We start from the raw sequence: 20390 nt of genomic DNA on the forward strand, positions 1-20390 counted from the left end.
TGGAGGACACTAAAGATGAAACTTTAGCCCACCAGAGCCAGGACAGCTGGGAGAGTGTGGGAATGAGGGTCACGGGAAGACAGGGATTCCAGGGAAACCATGCGGTATCTAACAGTCAGGTAAGTGCTGAGATAACTGTACGTGCTGCCAAGCATTTCCTCCCTCAAAGTTAATTCAACCTGGCAAAACATGACACTTAGCAAACCAACACACTGCCACATATTTAGTATATGAATAGCTGAGATATGGTATATTTTCATTGGGGTGTTTCTCTGCTAGGAGCATTCCTCTGTTGTAAGGTTTCTGGGCTATGTCTCTAATCTCCATTATGCAGCGTAAACACTCCCTGGATAACACCCCTGGCCAGAGCCCATAAATGCTATGGTTTCCAGTGCTGAATTACAAAGAGCAAGTGATAGCTTCTCTCTGCTCCAAGCTACTGTATTTTACCAGGAATCTGAACAAGAATGGCCCGTCTATATCATCCATTCATGACAGTATTTGCTTTTCAGAAATTATCTCAGTAAAAATTCTCAGGTTCGAGATGAAAGAAGCTCTTTTGATTTATTTGTGATGCAGTAGAAACAGTGCTAGGCTACTGACAAATGTTCTTGGTAAATATATGATGATTAATATCAAGGTTCAAGGCTTAGTGGAGTAAATGAAACATTACAGCCAAACTACCCTTGCAGGTATAGTATGCAGACTAAAAATCAAAACAAAAACAAAACCAAAAACTTCCTAAAAAACAATCCCCCCAAAATCCAAACCTTGGATTGGACCCTAAGACACAATTAACGATCAAGGAAGACTGAATGATTGGACATTTAGATAGGTAACCTCAATTTTTTTTAGAAAAAGTGATACAGTTAAATGGTACATGCTTGGGACACTGGAACCAAAAGGGACAATCTTGATACTCGGAGGCTATCTCAAATGTCAGATATTTAAAATAATATGCATAGTTTCTATGCAAGTCCTTAATTTTTTTTCTGTTAGGAAATAGATTAGGCTTTAACTTAAAGTACTGAATTATTGCCAAAAACACAATGCAATTTGGTACAACTGCTAAACTAGGTCAACAGTGAGACAGGCGCCATAGTGAACCACACCTGCTTTCAGAGAGGCCTCTCACTTCTCCAAATGGGGAAAAAGAGTGCAAGAAAGGAAAATAGAGTACTGCAGTGAAAGGAATATTACACTGAGCAGTAGCGAATGCAGAAACACCAGGTGTATTCCATCAGGCTTAACCCTGAAAAGCATCCTCAGAGGGTGGGGAGCAACAGAGAAAAGCGGAAGGTTAGTGGACACGAGGGCAACACTTACTGATTCGGGATCCCTCTGCTGTTCAAGGAAAGCCGAAAACTCCACCAGCCTGAGCTTGGTCGTACCAATTGATCGGCCCTGCCATGCAGGGACTGAGGGAGCTGGAGCTGATGTAGGCTCAAATCCTAAAATAAAGGAACCGTTTCCATGAAGAAGTTGACAATTCCTCAGTTTATATTTTCTGAATTAAATATAATCAGGAATTATGCATGTAGCCCTTGGATGTTTATATTAATTTCAGCAAATAATGAATTCAGAATGAGTTAAAATTGGAAAAACACAGAACAATATGTAGGAAAAAAGGTCCCAACCCAGCAAGCTAATAATGGTGCAAATAAAAGATCTACTTTGTTTCCTTGGGGCTGTAACTCACTGTAGAATTTTTGTTTAAATTATATACTAGATTATAGAGATTTATAGAGACTTCGCATAGACTTACAGCTGACCCTTCCGCAGAAACTGGCAGCAAGACTCACAGGAGATATTACTGCCTTGGGAGTCAAGAGAACTGGCCTCCATTTCTGGCTCCTAATGTGCCACATGTTACAAGTAAATCACCTCTCTTTTTGCCTGTTTCTTCTGCCACTCTCAATTCCTTTCTCCTATTCAGAGTATAAGGTTTCCAAGGCAGGGACTGTCTCTTACTATGTATTTGCACATTGGGTCTTTGACTTCTTTTGGAGCTTTTAGGCAGCATTATATTACAGATAATAATAAATAATTACTGTAGAGAGCTGAATCATAACCTAAAAAGAAAAAGAAGGTTTTAAATTGATAATAAAGAGGGAATGACATGATCTAGAGAGAGAAGGGATGTTAACCACCATCTCTAATTCACCTCCAGAGAAGGAATAAATGCTATCTCTTGCTCCTCATTGCGGAAAATTAGATGAGAAGGAAACAAAACAGTAAAGAAAGAAGGGAAAGGCAGCAACTCAAAGGCAAAACTGATTTTGGGAGAGACGCGGGCACAAGGAAGGCAGGGGAGGGGCACAAAAGGTTAGAAAACAAAGATAATCCTGAACTAGGTTGAGAACCAGGGAGAGGTCACAGGTAGCATGTGTCCATACCCTGTAATGGGAGTATGGTACCTGACTCCAACCCTCAAATTTAGGCAATGAAGCTGTGAGGCTTGTATGAAGTAGGGAATTACAAATGTGACTGGTTAGACATGAACAGGAATTCTAATGAAGCAAAAACTCATGCATGAGTTTTGACTGATTTAGAGATACTAATAATCCTATTCTGAGAGAAAACATGGAAGAATAAAAGAAGATGATTCAAAATGTCTGCCTTAGAAAACAATGTTATAAATTAGGAATATCAAGAAAAAGAAAATAATCAGGGATGCAGAAAGATAGCCTTAGTTTTAAGCATTAAATAGCAGCAAGTTAGAAAATCATAAAAAACTGGGTAAGAGTCAGAAAACTGCAGTTCAGAGGCAGAAGCATGGTGTCATTTGGGAAGGAAGACGTAAAATTAGTTATCATCTGCAAAGAAATAATGATCTTTCCTGAAACTAGCCGTGAAACCAACTTGGGAAAGTAGCCATGGGAAGGGCTTGATCAATTTGAGCGATGGAAGTCAGAACAAACATTAGGTACAGATTGCCCAGAGAAGTTGTGGATGCCCCATCCCTGGAAGTGTTCAAGGCCAGGTTGGATGGGGCTTTGAGCAACCTGATCTAGTGGAAGGAGTCCCTGCCCATGGCAGGGGGGTTGGAACTAGATGATCTCTAAGGTCCCTTCCAACCCAAACCATTCTAGGATTCTGTGATACTATGATTCTACTTATCAAAGTGGTACCAGGCAGAGCAGAACCTTCAGGAGGGAGAAGAGTTATCAACAACCAGATACACAGAGATGTTTTATACTTAAGGCTAAACATATATGGGTTTGGAAGACTTTTTAGCCTCAGTTGAAAATAAATTAAGGCTTATTCTCATTACAGACGGAAGGAAAATTTAGCTATTAAAAAAGAAACATGCATCCTATTACTCATTTTTTACAAAGCATTTTCCTACAATATGGAATGCTGACTGGAGATCACGTATCACAACTGCTTACGTATGTATTGTGCTTCCTACGAAAAATGTAAAAAAAAATCCCAAAAACCCTAAACCCGATGATTTTCCCTCATATATAATCAGATAATAGGACATTGGGACTGGTGTTTGGTTTGGCTACAGGGAACGTTAGATATGGAGTAGCGGCTCTGTCCATCTCAGGAATTAATACATCACATTCAGTACACAATTCAAATCTTTTTAAAGGAGAGTATAAATGGAAGAATTACCTGAAATGGGAGCTGTGACCGATGGCTGTATAGGATAGGCCTGCTGAACGAATGGCTTTACACTGGAATAAAGAGTTACACAAAAATCATACACCATGCCATCCACAGTAAATTCCATTAGAGTCATATAGGATAAGAAAATACATGGTTAATGACCTTTACCTGCTAACATATCTCTTTCTTGCATAGCGTAGTTGACAGACAGACAGTAAAGAGGTAATAGAGAGAGAGGGGGATGAGAATTACACCCAACATCTTAAAGCGAGGAGCTCATCTGCGCTCAGTCACGCAGCAGGAAACCTGACCCGCCCGTCGCAGCAGACATGGATGGTGACTGCTTTGACTCCCAATAAATCCAGAGGACACCGAACTACAGGGGCACAGACTCCCATGGACCTCAAGGGAATAAGGTGGGGAGAAGCTGAAAAATAAGGCTGGGAAACATTACTCCAGAGACCACTGCAGGGCTGAAAATGTAACACCTCACAGAGGGGCAAAGGCTTCCTTCTCCATATGGTGCTGTTGCTACCACAGTGCCAAAGGCTGGTAACCCCAATGACCCCTAACGGGCCTCATGCAGTCATCTCCTGTCCTTCAAGAAAATATGTCCCCCTTGCCTCCAGTATTGCTCATATATTTAAAAGAAGATGGAAGTATTTGTGCTGGAAACATATTCACAGGCAAAACCTTACCAGCTGCTTCCCTGGCATTATCATTGCATCTCACCATGCAATGGGAGAAAAAGGAGTGTGCCCGTTAGGTATTCAGTCTCAGCTTTGAGGTCAGGGATCCCTTATAACTTTTTGAATGTGAGTTCACATCATTGTAAAGGCTCTTGCTTTACCTACAACTATCTTTTCCTCCTTTTTAGAAAAATTTGCAAGTTCTTGCCTCATTGATATCCTCTGGCAGCAAAGTGCACAAGCCAGACCATTGCATATAGAAGCATATTTTAATTTTCAGACTTACTCTTGTGAGGATCCAGGCTGCCCCGTTTGAATCATGCCCGGCCAAAACTGAAAGAGGAAAAACAAACAAACAGACCCACAATTGTTTTCTTTGTTGAAAGATTTTGGTTATTTCTGAACAAGCATGATTCCTTTTGCAAACACAAGTGAAAGCATTAATCCATTCATTCAGCCTTAGTTTTCTACTGAATATTGTTAGAGAATACAGGGATTTTTTTGGGACTCAGCTAACAACTTACCCCAGGTGCCCCAGGAAATGTAGGACGGGGAATTCCTGGCAGGCCCAGCTTGTTGTGAATAGCAGTAGCTGAGACTATCTGAGCTGATGACATTGCTGCCATGTGCTGGAGTGCTTTGTCCTTTGCTGTCTGATCCTTTAACATGACAATTACATGGAGTCTTAAAACATTTGGCACAACAAATGATGTTAAGTAACTGCAGCTACAAGCACATAACTAAAAACTTTAAAAGCCACACAGAAAATGCAAAATAGCAAACCATGCAGGAAAAAAAAAATACAGCACAGAGGCTAACACTCAAACTACCTCAAGGCAAAACCTCCTCTCAGACATGCATGGTAGACCTGAATTCTCATAGTCTGCTCTGCCAACACGCAGGAAGCTCTGGGAGAACAAACTACTGCCCACTTGTTTATCTGGGCAAATTCTACTGATTTTAAATCAGGCTGGACTAAACACGGTCTGCTACTAAGGCTCTGCCTGCAGGACAGGGAGCACCGAGATTTGAGCTCTATCATTTAGATCTAAGAGAAGTTTGCCTTTCATATTACACTGTAAAATGAGAACACAGAACTGCGACTGACTTGCAAACAATGACAGATTTTTCTTCATGCTTACAGGTTTAGAAACATTTTTGATTCTGTTTCACGAAAATTGTTTTAAAACTTCGATCACAAAAATGTAAATAACATTTTAAATTTCCAATTGTGGTATTTTACTGATTTACAGTGTTCCCAAAGAAAACAATCAGCCATAAAATTTCTGCTGTTTTCAAGCATAGAGGAACAAGTTTAGGAAAAGATGGGTTGCTATCGATTACTTGTATTAGAGCAGCGCTTGGAGTCCTAGTCACTGCCAATCACGTATGATCACAGAATAGAAAAGGAAAGCCTCTTAATGCAACAGAGTTAACTAAGTGGATATCTTAGGTCAGGTAAAATAAGTAAACAACAAACTGTTACTATCTGGTAAAGTGGGGTTCCTCATCCAGAAGTACTGTATTAATAAGAGCTAATATTTAGGTACGTGACTTAGAATGAAGGAACACAAGCAGTATTAGGCAAGGAATTTTTTTGTTTTTTTCTGGTTTTATTTTACAAGCAAAGTAGCAAGCATGCTGGCAAGAGATGCATGCTCTTATATATGATATATGACTTTGCACATATGCTCCCTCTAAAGCTTGTATGTAGTAGTACTATAGGTGAGCAGTTTCTTCCTTTGAATAGCTCCTTTAGAAACAGCACAGGCTGAAAGTACAGGAAAAGCTAGCCAAAAATTCTGCCAAGCACAGCTAAGGTACATAATACTTGGTTTAGTTAAAATACTTACCATGCTTGTTACCTGGATACAACAACAAACAGTTTATTAAAATGCTTGTGTAGAATAGCAGATTCTTAGCAAAATACGAACAAGATAGTAAGAGACAAAGGAAGAGCAGTTTGCTCAACATTAAATATCAGCTTTAAACAAATGCATTATTTTCACCTAGGGACTGATTCATTAAAAAAAGGATAAAAAACTAACAACAAAACACTGGGGGGAAATAACCCCCACCTCCCTGTGTGAAAGCTGCAGATACTGAATGAAGGGGATTGTGCTGAGCTTGTTTCCCTGAGCTGTGCAAGGAGCCCCTGCGGGCACCTCTGTGGGATGCAGCCTGGGAGAGCGGCAGGTGGAGCAGGGGAGTAGCTGTTCCAGCAGCGTCCCCCCTCTGCACCTCACAGGATGCGAGCCTGAAGTGCAATCCGCTGCGGTGTTGCCTGCAGCAGCATTAACACCTGCAGACTCACCCGCGCTGCCTCCCGCGCAGCGGCACCGGACACTGCTTTCTGGCCTGTCTAAGCCTCGGGACTGCCTCGCCACAGCTGATAGTGCATCTACGGAGCAGCTTCTGCCCTGTTGCTGTGTGGTGGGTGGGAGGCAGAGGGACACGGTATCCATCAGTGCGTGAACAAAACTTGGTTGTTTCTCCAACTTGTAGCTTTCCCATATACCCACAACCAATTCACTGGGTAAGAGCCGGAATTCAGCTTTGGCTCTGACAGCTACTGGCACTTACCTCTACCTGCCCCAGGGTAGGAGGGTGTGCACAGGAGGTTTGCGCACACCATGTTTTACTGGCTGCTTTTGGATGTCTGCAGACCACTGGGCTAAAAAATGCTTTGGTGGGTGCTAAGAAGCGGCAGTATCCTGAGATTCATGCAGCTCTCCAGACAGCCGACCCCTCTATCCTCTTGCACAGTAAGAAGGACCCTCCATCATGAAAACATGAAAATGAGGAGATGTCCTTAAGCAAGATGGAGACGCTAGCCCCACCAGGCTTTTCTGTTCCTTTTCCCCCCTTTTTTTGTTAGGTGAGCTGGCTTGGAAATGCCAAACTATACAAGTCTCACCTGCAGTCTGCTGAATCATAACAAAAACAAACATACAAGGGATCCATATCCTGTGTGTGAAATGTATGATTCAAGAGACATGTGTGCCTCTGGGTCCTAGTAACCTCCAAAATTACGTGAGTGCTGCTTTTGTGACTACCTTGTTATTCTCCAGAACTGCTGCGGCACTACAGCCTCCTCTCCTGCACTGCCTCCTGGCTGCAACCAGCCACGCCAGTGCCACCACATGAAGGTGCAGCCAGTGCCTGCGCTCCTGCCAAGTTCCCAAACTCATACTGTTCTGCTGCAATAATGGCCTTACTATTAGGTGGATCTAAACTAAAGGAGAATGTAGAAGTAAAAGCTTTGTTAGGGATATAAAAGTCCACACCTGGGAGTTGCATGAGCCCAGGGTAAATTATATATCTATGACATAGTTCATCTTGCCTCGCTTTAGCCATCTAAAGCCTCCAGTCTAAGGCTAGCTAACCCCCTGCTATTCGTAGTGCAGTAAGCACCTACAGGACACAATGTATTTCTTCCTTACCAGGCATGGAAACCAACTGGAGCGCATTACTTTCTGTAATGTTATTGCTGTCCAAGGACTAGAATAGGAGCCTGGACACCCAGCTTCTACCTGGCAACAGTCATGGCAGGTAAATCCCACCATAACAGATGAACTAAAAGAAAAATTTTCGAAGATTTACACTTCCTTTAAGACCTTCTGTTCACAGAAGGAAGGACACTTAGACTGTCCTGTGGAGCTCTTAGCCGCCATTAGCAGTGAGTTTGATGATCCTGAATTTTAGGAGCAGTGACAGGGATTTTTGGAGGGAGAAAACATCTTTTGTTTCATGACATGAGAAGGGATGTGCCTTCCTTCTTGCTAATTGCTGCTTTTCACCCTAGAATGTTCTGCATTTTGTGGTGGCCATTCATCCCATCCTCTTTGAGGATTACATTTTCAGGAGGATGGAGAGAAAGCAAAAATATTTAGGATGACAGCTCAGAAATACAGCCCTTGCAATAGGGCTAGTCTTGAGGAGTTTCAATGACTCCTACAAAGTTTCCCAATGATGACAAATCTGCCAGCTCCATTGGACATCAGCAGACTCAGGACAACACACATCAACGGGAAGTTTCACCTTTTGCAGGCTTAGGAACCTCTGCATAGTTGGAAGATCAGTTTTTCTCAAAGTAATTGTAACTTCACATTCAAACATGAAAGAAATCAAATTCAAAATCAAATACAAATACATAAGAAGTCCTGACTTCCATTGGCAAAAGAGCACCTTCAGCTCCAGGAACGTTTTGGAGAGCTGCAAGGTGGTGGCTTATGCTTGTATAATCAGGCAGACTTCATAGTCTTCAAAAACAAATGGGAAAACCACATTTTAAAGCTGTTTATTTAAATTGAAATATTAGCTTGTCTGGCACTTAAAAAAACAAGTATATGTTGGGGTTTTTTTTATGCCGTAATGGAGAGCACTTGTAACCAGGAGGGAATGAGTCTTTCTACCTATCACTGCAACGCGGCCACTTCTGGGATGAAACTTGGTAACTGATTAATAACACACAATGGTATTACATCACAGTTTAGGCAGCAAGAGAAGTAATATATCCAATTAAAACGGCAGGGGTAATTTAAACAGGCAGATTACAGTAATTACCCAGGCTGGAATTTGGCCAGGACAAATGGGTTAACACCCCTACTCTAAACAGGAACGTTGTGGGATTTTTAATGACCGCAAATAGTTAAGACTTTGATTTCCTATCTTGTCCAAGACAGAAAGGGTTTGGTTTTGCTCTCACTTGTGCTGCTGTGTAAAGCTGGAATAAATCCTTTCGGGTCAATGAGGTTTACGCTGATGTACGTAAAATAAAAGTTTGGCCCAGCGTGCTGCAGAGTCCCATGCTGAGGTTCAGCAGAGACTTGGGGGGACAGTATCTCCTACTAAATCATTAAATCCTGCTGGAGCTTAAGGTATTCCTTGGATAGGTCCCATCTGGCCCTGACCTGGCTTGACCCTATTTTATTTATGAGCTCTGATGGGATTGCTGCTGCCCAGGAATGACACTGTAGTAAGTAACAGACTGCACTCTTAGACTGCTGCCTTCCCCTCCCCTTATAAAAGTCTTCTGTGCTGTGGTACGTAATTAGTAATGAATGTTACCGAGATGGATTTAGAGTACAATCCGTGGAAATCTGGTCTGGTTCCACTAAACCCCTAAAATATCATCACTGTAATGGAGATCAGGATCTGCCTCATGTTTTAGCTGACTGTTTCTGGCTGCATTTGCAAACACTTTGTTTTTGGAAGGCGTAAGCGCTAAGAATCTAGTGCAAGGAGACTATATAACTTTTAATGAATCAGGCCCTTGAGGTTTACTTTTCACCCATTAGTTTTGGAATGCAAAATACATAGTTAAATTAGATAATAATAATTCTGCAGTATCATCCAATTATAAATCTTAATATCTATAAAAGCCCCACATGAAACAAGAGTTCTACATGACAAGCACAAAAGGATTTGTGCTTGACTTTCTTTTAATCCAACATAAACAGAAGAATAATTCAATCAATCAGTTCAAACAAGTTCTACAGCAAAAAATAAAAACTGTTATCCTAGGATGATAAATGGGGCTTTGAATACCATGTTATCTATGACTTTGGGAGAAAAATATCTAAGACAATATGAGGAAAAGTAAGCACAACAGAACACTATTAATTCAAGAAGCCCTAAAACCTGTACCAATATTTAAAATACAAAACTTTTCTTGTAAGGAAAAAAAAAATTACATAAGAGAAGAAACAACAATTTGCTCACAAAATGGATATTACAGTAACACTAACATAAAATAGATTCCTAATAAGCAATTTTGCAGATGTTATTTCTGCTCAGATCTTGTATTGATTCAAATAACCTTTGCAATAATTAGCTGTAGCTCAAAAAAGATAAACAAATCATGAAAATATACAATTGTTCTGGACAAAAGATAGAGAGCACTTCAGTGTTTCTAGCCCTGATCTCCAATTTGCTTATTATTAGAGAAGACAGGAGTAAATACAAAAGCTGGCTATTTCAGCCAGGCAATAGCTAATGCCAAGAAGAGAATGCGCATTCAAAGCTGTCCCAACTTGCTGCCTAATGAGTAGCAATTAATCCATCTTATTGTATTTCAAAATGCTGAAGACTCCATTCACATCAAAGGGAATTTTCAAGGCTTTTATCATTGTTCATTTAAAAAGTATAGAGCTATCTTTAGCATTTTATAATTGACAACAATATTTTCTTTTTATCCCTCAATGCAGAATGTAGAATAATGGATTTTAAAACATGTAATATATGTGAACTGTAGGCATTTTAATGTTTCTTTTTGTCTCTGTCTAATTAATCTTACACTATGAAAAAATATCTGAAATGAAAGTCTAAGATAGATGTATATCCTGCTGTGAAGACCTTTACTCTCTATTTATGCACAACTTCCAATCCATCTTTTCTCCTGAATGGACAGAGGTGACTTTGGCTCCCTGGCAGTGCAAAGGTGGGAAATGCTGCAACCTAACACTATGGACTGGTGTATTTGACATGGAAATACAACATTAGAGCGTAAAAATTCTGCTTTGCCTCCTCCAGTCTCTGCATGAGAGGAAATGTCATGAAGAGGAGCCGCCTTTTAGATCTGTCTCCAAGGACAGCTTTATGTCAGCCTCTCTTTCCATTTTCATTAGATGAAATTTCTCTAACTTCAGGAAGATTTTAATAACCTCAGAAAATTAAGATTAAAATCTCTAAACCAGGAGTATTTTCCTGCTGTAAAAAGAATTAAAATGTACATCCCTGGAAGGGCTGATGGGACATTCTCTACTGGTGGTCTTGAAATGCAGCAATAGCATTTACAGGTGAAACTTCTTTTTCTTGCAGGCTAAGGATCCATCCGTCCAGAGCGACTGTAGGCACTTATCCTCAAAGAAGAGGGACTTTGCTGGACCAAGCAGACTTTATGTCACACAGGTGAGATTTCAATCTATTAGGTAAGCTTCAGTAATACTCTATCCAACGCCACGGGTGCATACAGCTCTGAAATCCTTCCATCCATTTGGATTTTTGCAGAAGATAAACACAAGAAGACTTGCCCAAGTCCTCTCCTCGCCATGAACAGGATTCAGACCAAGGCGAGACAGAAAGATCTGTTGGTATAAAATAAACTCAGCAGGTACTTGGGGAACTAGAGTTATTTGTTATGCCCTTCATCAAAGTAAAAGACCAGGAACTGAGGTCAATGGGACAGATCGGCCACATTCCGAAAGATTGATAAGAAAAGGCATTATGAAGAAAACTGCTGGCAACATATGTCAGCTGGGGGACAAAAGCCTCCACACCGTGCCTCTGCAATCCTCAAGAGCCTGTCCATGATTATTTCAGCTAAAGCAGCTCTGGCACACAGGGAATGACCAGCTTCTCTGCAATACCCTGCCTCGTGTACACATGGGAGGTGCGCAGAGAGCATGTCTGGTGGCAAAGAGAAAGAAACATGGAGATGGAGATGGCCTCAGATCAGAGCTGACTGAACTCATAGCTATGGACTGGAATGAAGGATCTCTGCATTAATCCACAGAGTGCTCTCCCCTCACGCTGTAGGTAGGTGTGCTGGTTTTGGCTGGGATAGAGTTAATTTTCTTCATAGTAGCTGGTATGGGGCTATGTTTTGGATTTGTGCTGAAAACAGTGTTGATAATACAGGGATGTTTTCATTATTGCTGAGCAGTGCTTACACAGAGTCAAGGCCTTTTCTGCTCCTCACACCACCCCACCAGCAAGGAGGCTGGGGGTGCACGAGAAGTTGGGAGGGGACACAGCTGGGACAGCTGACCCCAACCGACCAAAGGGATATTCCAGACCATAGGACGTCATGCTCAGCATATAAAGCTGGGGGAAGAAGAAGGAAAGGGGGGACATTTGGAGTAATGGCATTTGTCTTCCCAAGTAACTGTTACGTGTGATGGAGCCCTGCTTTCCTGGAAATGGCTGAACACCTGCCTGCCGATGGGAAGTAGTGAATTAATTCCTTGTTTTGCTGGGCTTCTGTGCGGGGCTTTTGCTTTACCTATTAAACTGTCTTTATCTCAACCCACGAGTTTTCTCACTTTTACTCTTCCGATTCTCTCCCCCATCCCAACTGGGGGGGAGTGAGTGAGCAACTGCATGGTGCTTAGTTGCCAGCTGAGGTTAAACCACAACAGTAGGAAACTTGATGTCAGATGCATGTCTTTTTTTTAAGTAGTAACTGCTCCCCTAGATGCCACCAATCACAGGTTTTACAGAGTAATTGCAAGTGCCAGCTCATTGTTAAAAGGGCGAGATTGGCCCAGGTCGGAAGCAGTGCTTCCCTTGGCTATCTTCTTCTTGGTCACCCCTTCACCAGGAAACACAGGCAGCACCCGCTCCAGGAGAACGAGAGCCCATCATCTTCCTGAGGAGGCTGATGGGCTGCTGCCAAAATTGCCCCCATTGAAACAATGGGCACTCATAGATGCCAAAATATATTCACCTTGTCTTCCTTTCACATCAGTGATGTCCTTCTCAGGCAGTTTTCAAAGGACACTGGACCATACAGATGGTTCAATACAGGAATAATAAGAAAAATGGGCAGTAGCACTAACAAAATGTCTGGAGGAGCGAGGTTCCATCTTGGGTCCAAAACCAGCGGGTTCTCCCACTTCCAGGGAGTAATTGCAGCTCCCTGGCAGAAAAAGCGAGTGCTCTCTTTCTCATAAAGGCAGATCCCTTACGGCATCTTCTTGCATCAAAGTTTCATCTCTTCCATGTGGGGAGAAAAAGGTCTGTGGAAGCCTGCAACTTCTCCAGAAGGGGCCTGTGCAAGGGGGCAGATGTGCCATTGCACCTCGTTCCCTGAGACCAAGAATGGCAAGGAAAAGAGGAGGGAGATGGGGAAAGCCTGGCTCCTCCGCCCTTTCTGGGCACCCTTCAGGCTGGGGGCCGTGGAGGAGTCACCAGGGCTGTGTTGGGGCTCCTGGGGGAGCTAAAACCTGGGGGCAGCATGAGTAACCGGGAGGAGGGGCAGGAGGAGCAGCCCGGGACCCACTTGCCAGGAAGACCTGCTGGGGAAGGGCTGGGGCAGCTTTTGCCGTCAGTGATGCCTGGAGGGCAGCAAGGCCAGGGGCCGGCAAACCTCTATCACCAGTGTGCATTCTGTCCTTGCTATGTAGTTGTAGAAAGTTGAAGCAAATGCCCCTGCAGAGTGTTGGGTGTGTGGGAGATTTTTCCTGAAGCAATCAATACCTTGCATCAAAATGGCAGCCCCCCACTTTCTGCTCAGCTCTGAGGGAGCTGCAACCCACTGATGGGTGGGAAGAGGCAGCAAGGTCTGAAGCCCTTACAAAATATTTTGTTGCCCTAACAGATCTTTCCTTCTTCAGGTGACTCCTTAAAATCAAAAATCCCTCTGGATCTCTATTTACTGCAAATGGCATCTAGGCTAGAGGTCTCAAATATTATTAGGGTTTAGCTAGCTTCTTTTGTCTTTGGAAAGCTTCAATAAAAATCAGGCAGCAGGTGCAGTACTTAAAAAATATTTTTTGCTTTGTAAGTGCCTTCATATTTTAAGCTATTTTAGGCATTCAGAAAGGGAAATATTTTAGAACAGTAAATCCAATATTTTTGTTAGGCTCCTAGGCCTGTATTTTGGTATTTAAGTGGGCTTCCTGATTTTTGTAGCCCTGAGCGCTCACCAGTCCTACAAAACTCCCTGAGAGCTGCTGGTGCTGAGCACCTCTGAAAGTAAGGCCACCTATTTACATACTTAATTTTAGGCATCAAGGATTGACAATTTAAGCTTAAAATGCTACATATCTCTGTATTATTGCACCCTCGGTTAAAAAGCAGTATGTTTAAGTTGTCTTAGTTGTTCTTTACGAACCCCAACTGCTCAGCCAGTGCAGCTAAAAAGCCAGCCACCAACAGCCATACAAGCTTGCCAGCATGCTGCCCACTGCGGACGAAAAACCCAGTGCTTCTGTCAAGGAGGCCTGTTACAAAGCCAGGCTGTTATTTATATGCTGCAGTTCCAGGATCGTGGTAAGCATCCGCAGTGCTCACCACTTAGTATTGTGAAATTACTTTCTGAAACATTTCGCTTTTCAGCTAGAACAAAAACGTGATTTGTTCTCATCTGGAAAAAATAAAATGAACAAAAAGAAAAAAGGAGGGAAGTAAAAGATTTACAAGTTCCTTTGCTTTTTATTAAAAAGAAAAAAATCAACAGCAAAAACTGCAAAACCCCCTCTTCCACTTTTAAGTAATGTGGAAACAAAATAAAAAGGGTCCCAAGATCTCCGCTGGAAAACTTGAAAAAACAAGCAATCCAAGAAACCCCTACTAAGCATTTCCAAGAGTTTCTTTTTAGCCTTAGAATATATTTTATGGAAAGCAGGGAAAACAGGGACACGTACAATTCATCACGTCAGATTAAGCAAACATACTTAATATTCCCTGAACAGGACTCTGATTGAGGCTCTCCAAAGATTAAATGTCAATATTTTACTTTAAAAAATAAAATTTCAGGGAATCTTGTAAATAGTACATAACTTGAGGTGATACTAGATTGTACTCTAGAAACACCTTACAGTTAGAGCAATCTTGATAAGCTGTGCTCTCTGGCACTTGGAATAAATGATCTGTTTTAAGTATTCTTGATAGCATTTCAAAAGCACAGACAAAAAACATTTGGGAATGGAAAACAATTACCCCAATTACCCCTCTGGAAAAAGCAAAAAAGAAAAAGCGTCTACACAACTGCATAAAACTCCCGTGTATTTAAATACACTCCTAGCACTCAACTGTTAAAAAAAAAAATAGACTAGCGGGTTAAAAATCAGGTTTAGGTGCTGAGCTGTTACAAAGAGTAGTTCACTTTGCATTCGGACAGTGTTAAAACAACGTTTTTAATGTGGATGCTAGTGCAGAAACTGGAGATTAAACACGAAGAGACGCAGACAGCTACCACATGCAGGAAAAGGAGGTTACAGGCATGGCAGCACCCTGCGCTCGCCCATCACCGCGGGGAGGAGGAAGGGACAGGCATAGCAACCACAAGCCCAAAAGCAGAAAAGCGCATACCTTCAGCTTGGAATGAAAATCACGAGATTTCCTTCTGGCAAGAACCTGAATGTGACTAGACACCTGCAGGGTAGGGGAAGGGAGGAAACAAAGGAAAAGCCTGTAACCATGGAGATGAAAAGCCCCCTACAACTGGGCAAGCCAAACGTACCTTAATGGCGGCTTGAATTTCTCGAACTTTCTTTCTTGCTAAGACCTGTATGTGACTAGACACCTACATTGTTCAGGTTTATAGGGAAAAAAAAAAAACAACAAACAAAAGAAAAACAAAAAGCAAATCAAATTTAAAATATCTATTTTTTCTTTTTAAAAAAATAACTTTTCTGAGGGGAGGAAGTTATTTGCATCTTCAGTAAGCTTTGCTATTAAAGATACCACATTCCCAGCCAGATACCAAGCTCTTAGCACTGAGGCTTAACAATACAGGTCATCACTGCAGTGACTTGATTAAGGAAAAAAAAAAAAGAGAAAAAAAAAAAAAGTGTAACCCACCAGGTCGTGCATTCAGCTAAAAGATAGAAGACACAGCTCACAGTTGGACGCAACCCACATGCTTTGGTACCAATCCCATCCGTGGCCAGGCCCTGCGCGCTCACGCGGGGAGCCGACAGGATTTCTACCCCATCTGCCGGGGATGCAGATGCCCACTCTGATCATTTGCCACTAGGCTCAAGACATAACTTGGCACCAAGAAGTTTTATCCATTATTTATTGTATTCTGCAGCTCCAATGAGGAGCCTCAGGCTGTGTTTTGACCCCACTGAAATGCTTTAAATTCTGGCACAAATGATAAAATACTGGCACAACATAGGTCCCTGAATCTGTGCTGGCTTCCTCAGTAATCTCAGCATCAAGTCTGCCCACAAAACACTCGTGTAAGTGGGGACCAGTAACCTGACATCAGCTTGAGTGATGTCCAGGTTTGGCCCATCATCATTACATTTTGGTAAGAAATTTGTGTAAACCCAGTCCTGCACTAGACCAGTTATTGGTCAGAAGTTGTTGCCTGTGCAGTAACGGGTCTGGGCCCAGATTGACATTCCTGTTTACTCAGGCACGTACTGAAATCCATGCTACTGATGATGAGGGTCTAATGATGCTGCCCAGCATCGCTCGGTAGTGCTCAGCATCCTACAGCCCTCTGTGTGAAGGTTTAAAATGTGCAGTGATGGTAAAAACTGCTAAAGAGAAATCTCTTATTCTTGTTTGACCCAGGGCATACCATATCAGGTGGTGTACATTTTTCCTAAGTTAGTTACAATTCCTGTCTGGGAAAGGACAAAGCAAAAGAAAAGGAGAAACAAAGCTTGATTTCCTCCCTCTATAAGACTATTCCATGATAATAGTACCAAAAGGCCTGTATTTTTAGTAGGGAAGCAAACAGCAATGCATAAATGAGCACAGCCCCTGAAGGCCACCTTCAGAGACTTCATCGGGAAGCAGCTCAGGAACCAGTTTGCAGTAATTCAGAGTTATACTGTTGCTTACTAAGCAATTTTGTAGTCAAACACATAGACCAAGTTTTCACACGTGTTCATTTGTTTTGCTTTCAGTGGGATATTAGTGGTGTTAAGGTTATACAAGAAGCACAATCGTAACGTTTAATTGCTCAGTTGAAACTCAAAAGTAACAACAATCAAACTTTTCTAAACACACGGTCTAAAGTGATTTATGGATTGCTATAGAGGGATGCACAAGTACGGAGGCAGAAAATTGCCATATGTAAGCCATCACAGCCCTCTTGGTTTCACTGCAGCTCTACCAGCACATGCTGGCCAAGGATCTAGCCCCAAGGTCTGCATTTTGACTCCTGATGCAATTTTAAGATCCCAGCATAACCCCCGACTCTTGGAGCTCGCATGGGCATAGCAGGGCAGAATTTGGGACTTTGTCTCTTGTTTCAGATTTCTTTGCCAGTCTTTTGTTTGTTCCTTCTCCATGCACTGCAGTTTCTCTCCTTTCTCATGTCTTTTTTCATCCCTCGTACATATGTTTTCTTCCTAACTGACAAAGGACACCACCCAGGGCAAAATATCACCCAGTTCAAAGTGCTTTAAATCCGAGCGCTGGCAGCAGGCCATCTTTGTGTGTGCCAACTCAGCATCACCTTTCCCTGCGCTACAAAACACACGTAGCATGCAAGCGTATGAGCCTCTGACTTCCCCTTTGTCACACACGTGGATGGGGAGAAGCGGAATCTTGCACTTGATGTTAGAGAAAGCGAGGGGACTCTGCGATTTGCGAAGCATTTTGAAACAGCGCAAGGGTTTAGTAACCACCGCATAAACTACACAGAGTGTGTGCCTTCTGTGAGGCTGCTGATCACCATGTATATTACAAATTAAAGGATTTAGTCATATGAGATAAGTTAATGGTGATGTGATAATCATCTGAAAAAGACTTAAGACTGGTTAGAGGTTTATTCTGACTCTTTGATGAATGAAATCTTACCGTGGTCACAGACCAGGAGCCTGAAGGCTCTTAGGGGAATTTTTTATTATTTTTTCATCCTGTAGCAAGTACTGCCCATGAGCTGAGAGCATGATTACGATCAGTCCTGCTAGATAGTTTTTATTTATTTACCTCTCATATCCAAGGAACATAACCTCTATTCTATAGGCAAATTGGCTGGACTTTTAGAAGTTCCATTATTCACCATCTCAAAATAATCATTATATTCTGTAATTGTCCTTGTAGAGAAATAAGGCACAATGCTTTATGCTTCTGCTTCAACTTTTGAATTTTTTTTTTCCCCACATACGGGGGATAACAGCTTCATGTACACATAGGTTAATAAAAAATGCATCCTCAAACCGCCACTGAAATGAAGCACAACATAAAAAAATGGAGTTTTAAATATTTTCTAGACAGCATGTATTTAATCTGAACAGTGAAGTCAATACATCATCTCATCAGAGCTGAAGCACAGACAACCACTGCAGCCAAAACCGCCATGTTTTGTCATTCACTGACATGTGTACTTCCCCACTGGGTTATTTTACCTGCTTCCTGGTCCGTGTCTTCCCTGTTCTAAGTTTGATGTATCTGGCTATCAATTCATTCCTACCTGAAACAAAGAAAAATTCATGATAAGGGACAAGCATCCATAAACACCATCAAAATACCACATTTAAACATACGAGCTCCATGCATATGAGGCTTATGTTTTCTTACACCTACTCCACTTTTCCTTTGCAAACTATTTATCAGTATTTCTCATTGTTCATCAGTATTTCTCTTCCCTCTCCTTAACAGACATTGTATGTGCCACGCGAACTATGCAGAGGGCTACAGGTTCAGTGTTTTCCTACTGAAGTCCTGCAGCTGTTTGCAGGCAGAGAGGCACCTCCTTGGCCAGCGGTGGTGCCCAGGACGATCTCTTGCTGGAGAACCCCCCATGCTGGGGGCTGACACAAGGTCTGGGTCCCTCTGGTTTTACTTCTGACTGCGCCGGGTGGTGTTTGCCCCCCTCACCCACCTGGACCGCTGCTGGGAGGAGCAGCTGCTCTTGAGAAGGTTGTGTGCCATCCAAGCCGAAGTGCCAATCACCCAGATGTTACGGTTTCGCATCAGCTTTTCTGCAAGTTTTAATTCTACGAGGAGCACAGCAAAATCTATCCTTCCTGCCAGGAAGCACTCTGCCTCCTCCACTGACAGAAATCACTGTCCCAGTTCAGCAGGTTATCAATCACACCCTTAACTCTACGCACAAGAGTGGTCACCCTGCGGTGCCTGAGTTCCTGCTGCAGTGGGGCCAATCAACACGGTGGTTTGTTATTCAGAGCTCTATTTCTCTTGGAAATGTATAGTATTTCCAAGTTTCTAAAATGGCTATTTGACTCTTCTTCAGTCACACATTATGCTACCTAATACAAACTAACATTTTCTTTCCAAATAATTTCCTTCCTAAATATTGCTGACATGGAAGATAACACAGTTTTATGTGGTGCTCTGTTTATTTTCACTGCATATTATGTTACTTCTCCATGAGTTGTAATAACTTAAATATACTTGTTCAACAAGTCCTAAGTTATGGAGTTATTTGCATTCAGCACAGGGGATAAGCAGCCCGTGTGTAGAAAATGAGAAAACTGATTTAGCAGCAAGCTGAAAACGGGGAGGTTAAGAAAATAACGTATCGCTCACCAAGTTATTTTAAAGTGGATGAGTACATAGCTGGGGAGTGCAGAAAGTTATTATATCAGCCAGGGACTCAAACTCTTTCAGTTTGATGTTGTGGGGGAGAGACAGGGAAGTTTTGAAGTAGTCTGACTATGTCTGAAGGGCATTTTGTTGACTGGAAGATTGAACACAATTAGTCAAACTAGACCTTTATTTTCCTTTTTTCTTCTGTCTCCCCCTCTGAGCCTTATTTTACACCCTTTGTATCAAATGTCTCATGGTTCCTGTCTCTTCTATGGTTTGTTTGCTAAATGGGTACTAGAATATGAAATATCAATGTGCTTCAGAGTAGAGCTGTGTTTTCTCCGATTCTCTTTTTGTTTTGGTCTGGACTGTGTGCCAGGTTTCCCGCAATGTGCCACTGTAATGGTGACGTGAGGTTTGTAACTCTTCAGCAGGTCTCTTCAGGACAAAATTCAAGAGGTAAATTTTGCGTGAGCAGTTACACAAACAAGCAACATTTCTGCACACAAATGAGGGATTTCTGTATGCAAACAGAGGAGTAGCTAGTTACCTAATTTCATGCAAAGACCTTGTCTTTTGGCTGGACAGAAGTTCTGCAGCCTGTCGTGCCCACGAGGTACTTGCCATTTGCAGTGAACAAGAGCCTTTGTGTTCATTGGGTGAAACTAGGGAATGCTCAATCTCTGTACCTCTCTGTTCTCATGTTCCTTCTCATAATCCAAATAATTCACTTCAAATATGGAGAACTAGTTTTCATAGTGGTGGCTGTCCCCCTATGTCCTTATGCTGTAACAGCAGCTACCTCACAGTGACAGGACTGCAAATTCACTTGCAGGTGTTGGGCATGGACAGAAATGGAGCTGCTCTACTCTTCATTAATATTAGATGGAAAAGTTCTACAGT

At 42.1% G+C, this 20390-nt stretch overlaps 1 protein-coding gene across 2 annotated transcripts in view; it reads right to left on the bottom strand.

The window, feature by feature from the left end:
• Positions 1-20390, bottom strand: part of TEAD1 (TEA domain transcription factor 1) — a 109927-nt gene that overhangs the window by 31320 nt on the left and 58217 nt on the right. Inside the window, exons 2-8 of one of the 2 annotated variants that reach the window (XM_050897105.1) lie at positions 18344-18408; positions 15493-15555; positions 15342-15404; positions 4838-4963; positions 4591-4637; positions 3622-3683; positions 1327-1451 (exon numbers count right to left, since the gene is read on the bottom strand). In XM_050897105.1, the coding sequence (XP_050753062.1) occupies positions 1327-1451; positions 3622-3683; positions 4591-4637; positions 4838-4963; positions 15342-15404; positions 15493-15555; positions 18344-18408 (551 nt within the window). The remainder of the gene's footprint in view (positions 1-1326; positions 1452-3621; positions 3684-4590; positions 4638-4837; positions 4964-15341; positions 15405-15492; positions 15556-18343; positions 18409-20390) is intronic. The other variant, XM_050897106.1, reaches the window with a different exon arrangement.

Source organism: Gymnogyps californianus, chromosome 5, assembly GCF_018139145.2.
Source record: "Gymnogyps californianus isolate 813 chromosome 5, ASM1813914v2, whole genome shotgun sequence".
Taxonomy (NCBI): Eukaryota; Metazoa; Chordata; class Aves; order Accipitriformes; family Cathartidae; genus Gymnogyps; species Gymnogyps californianus.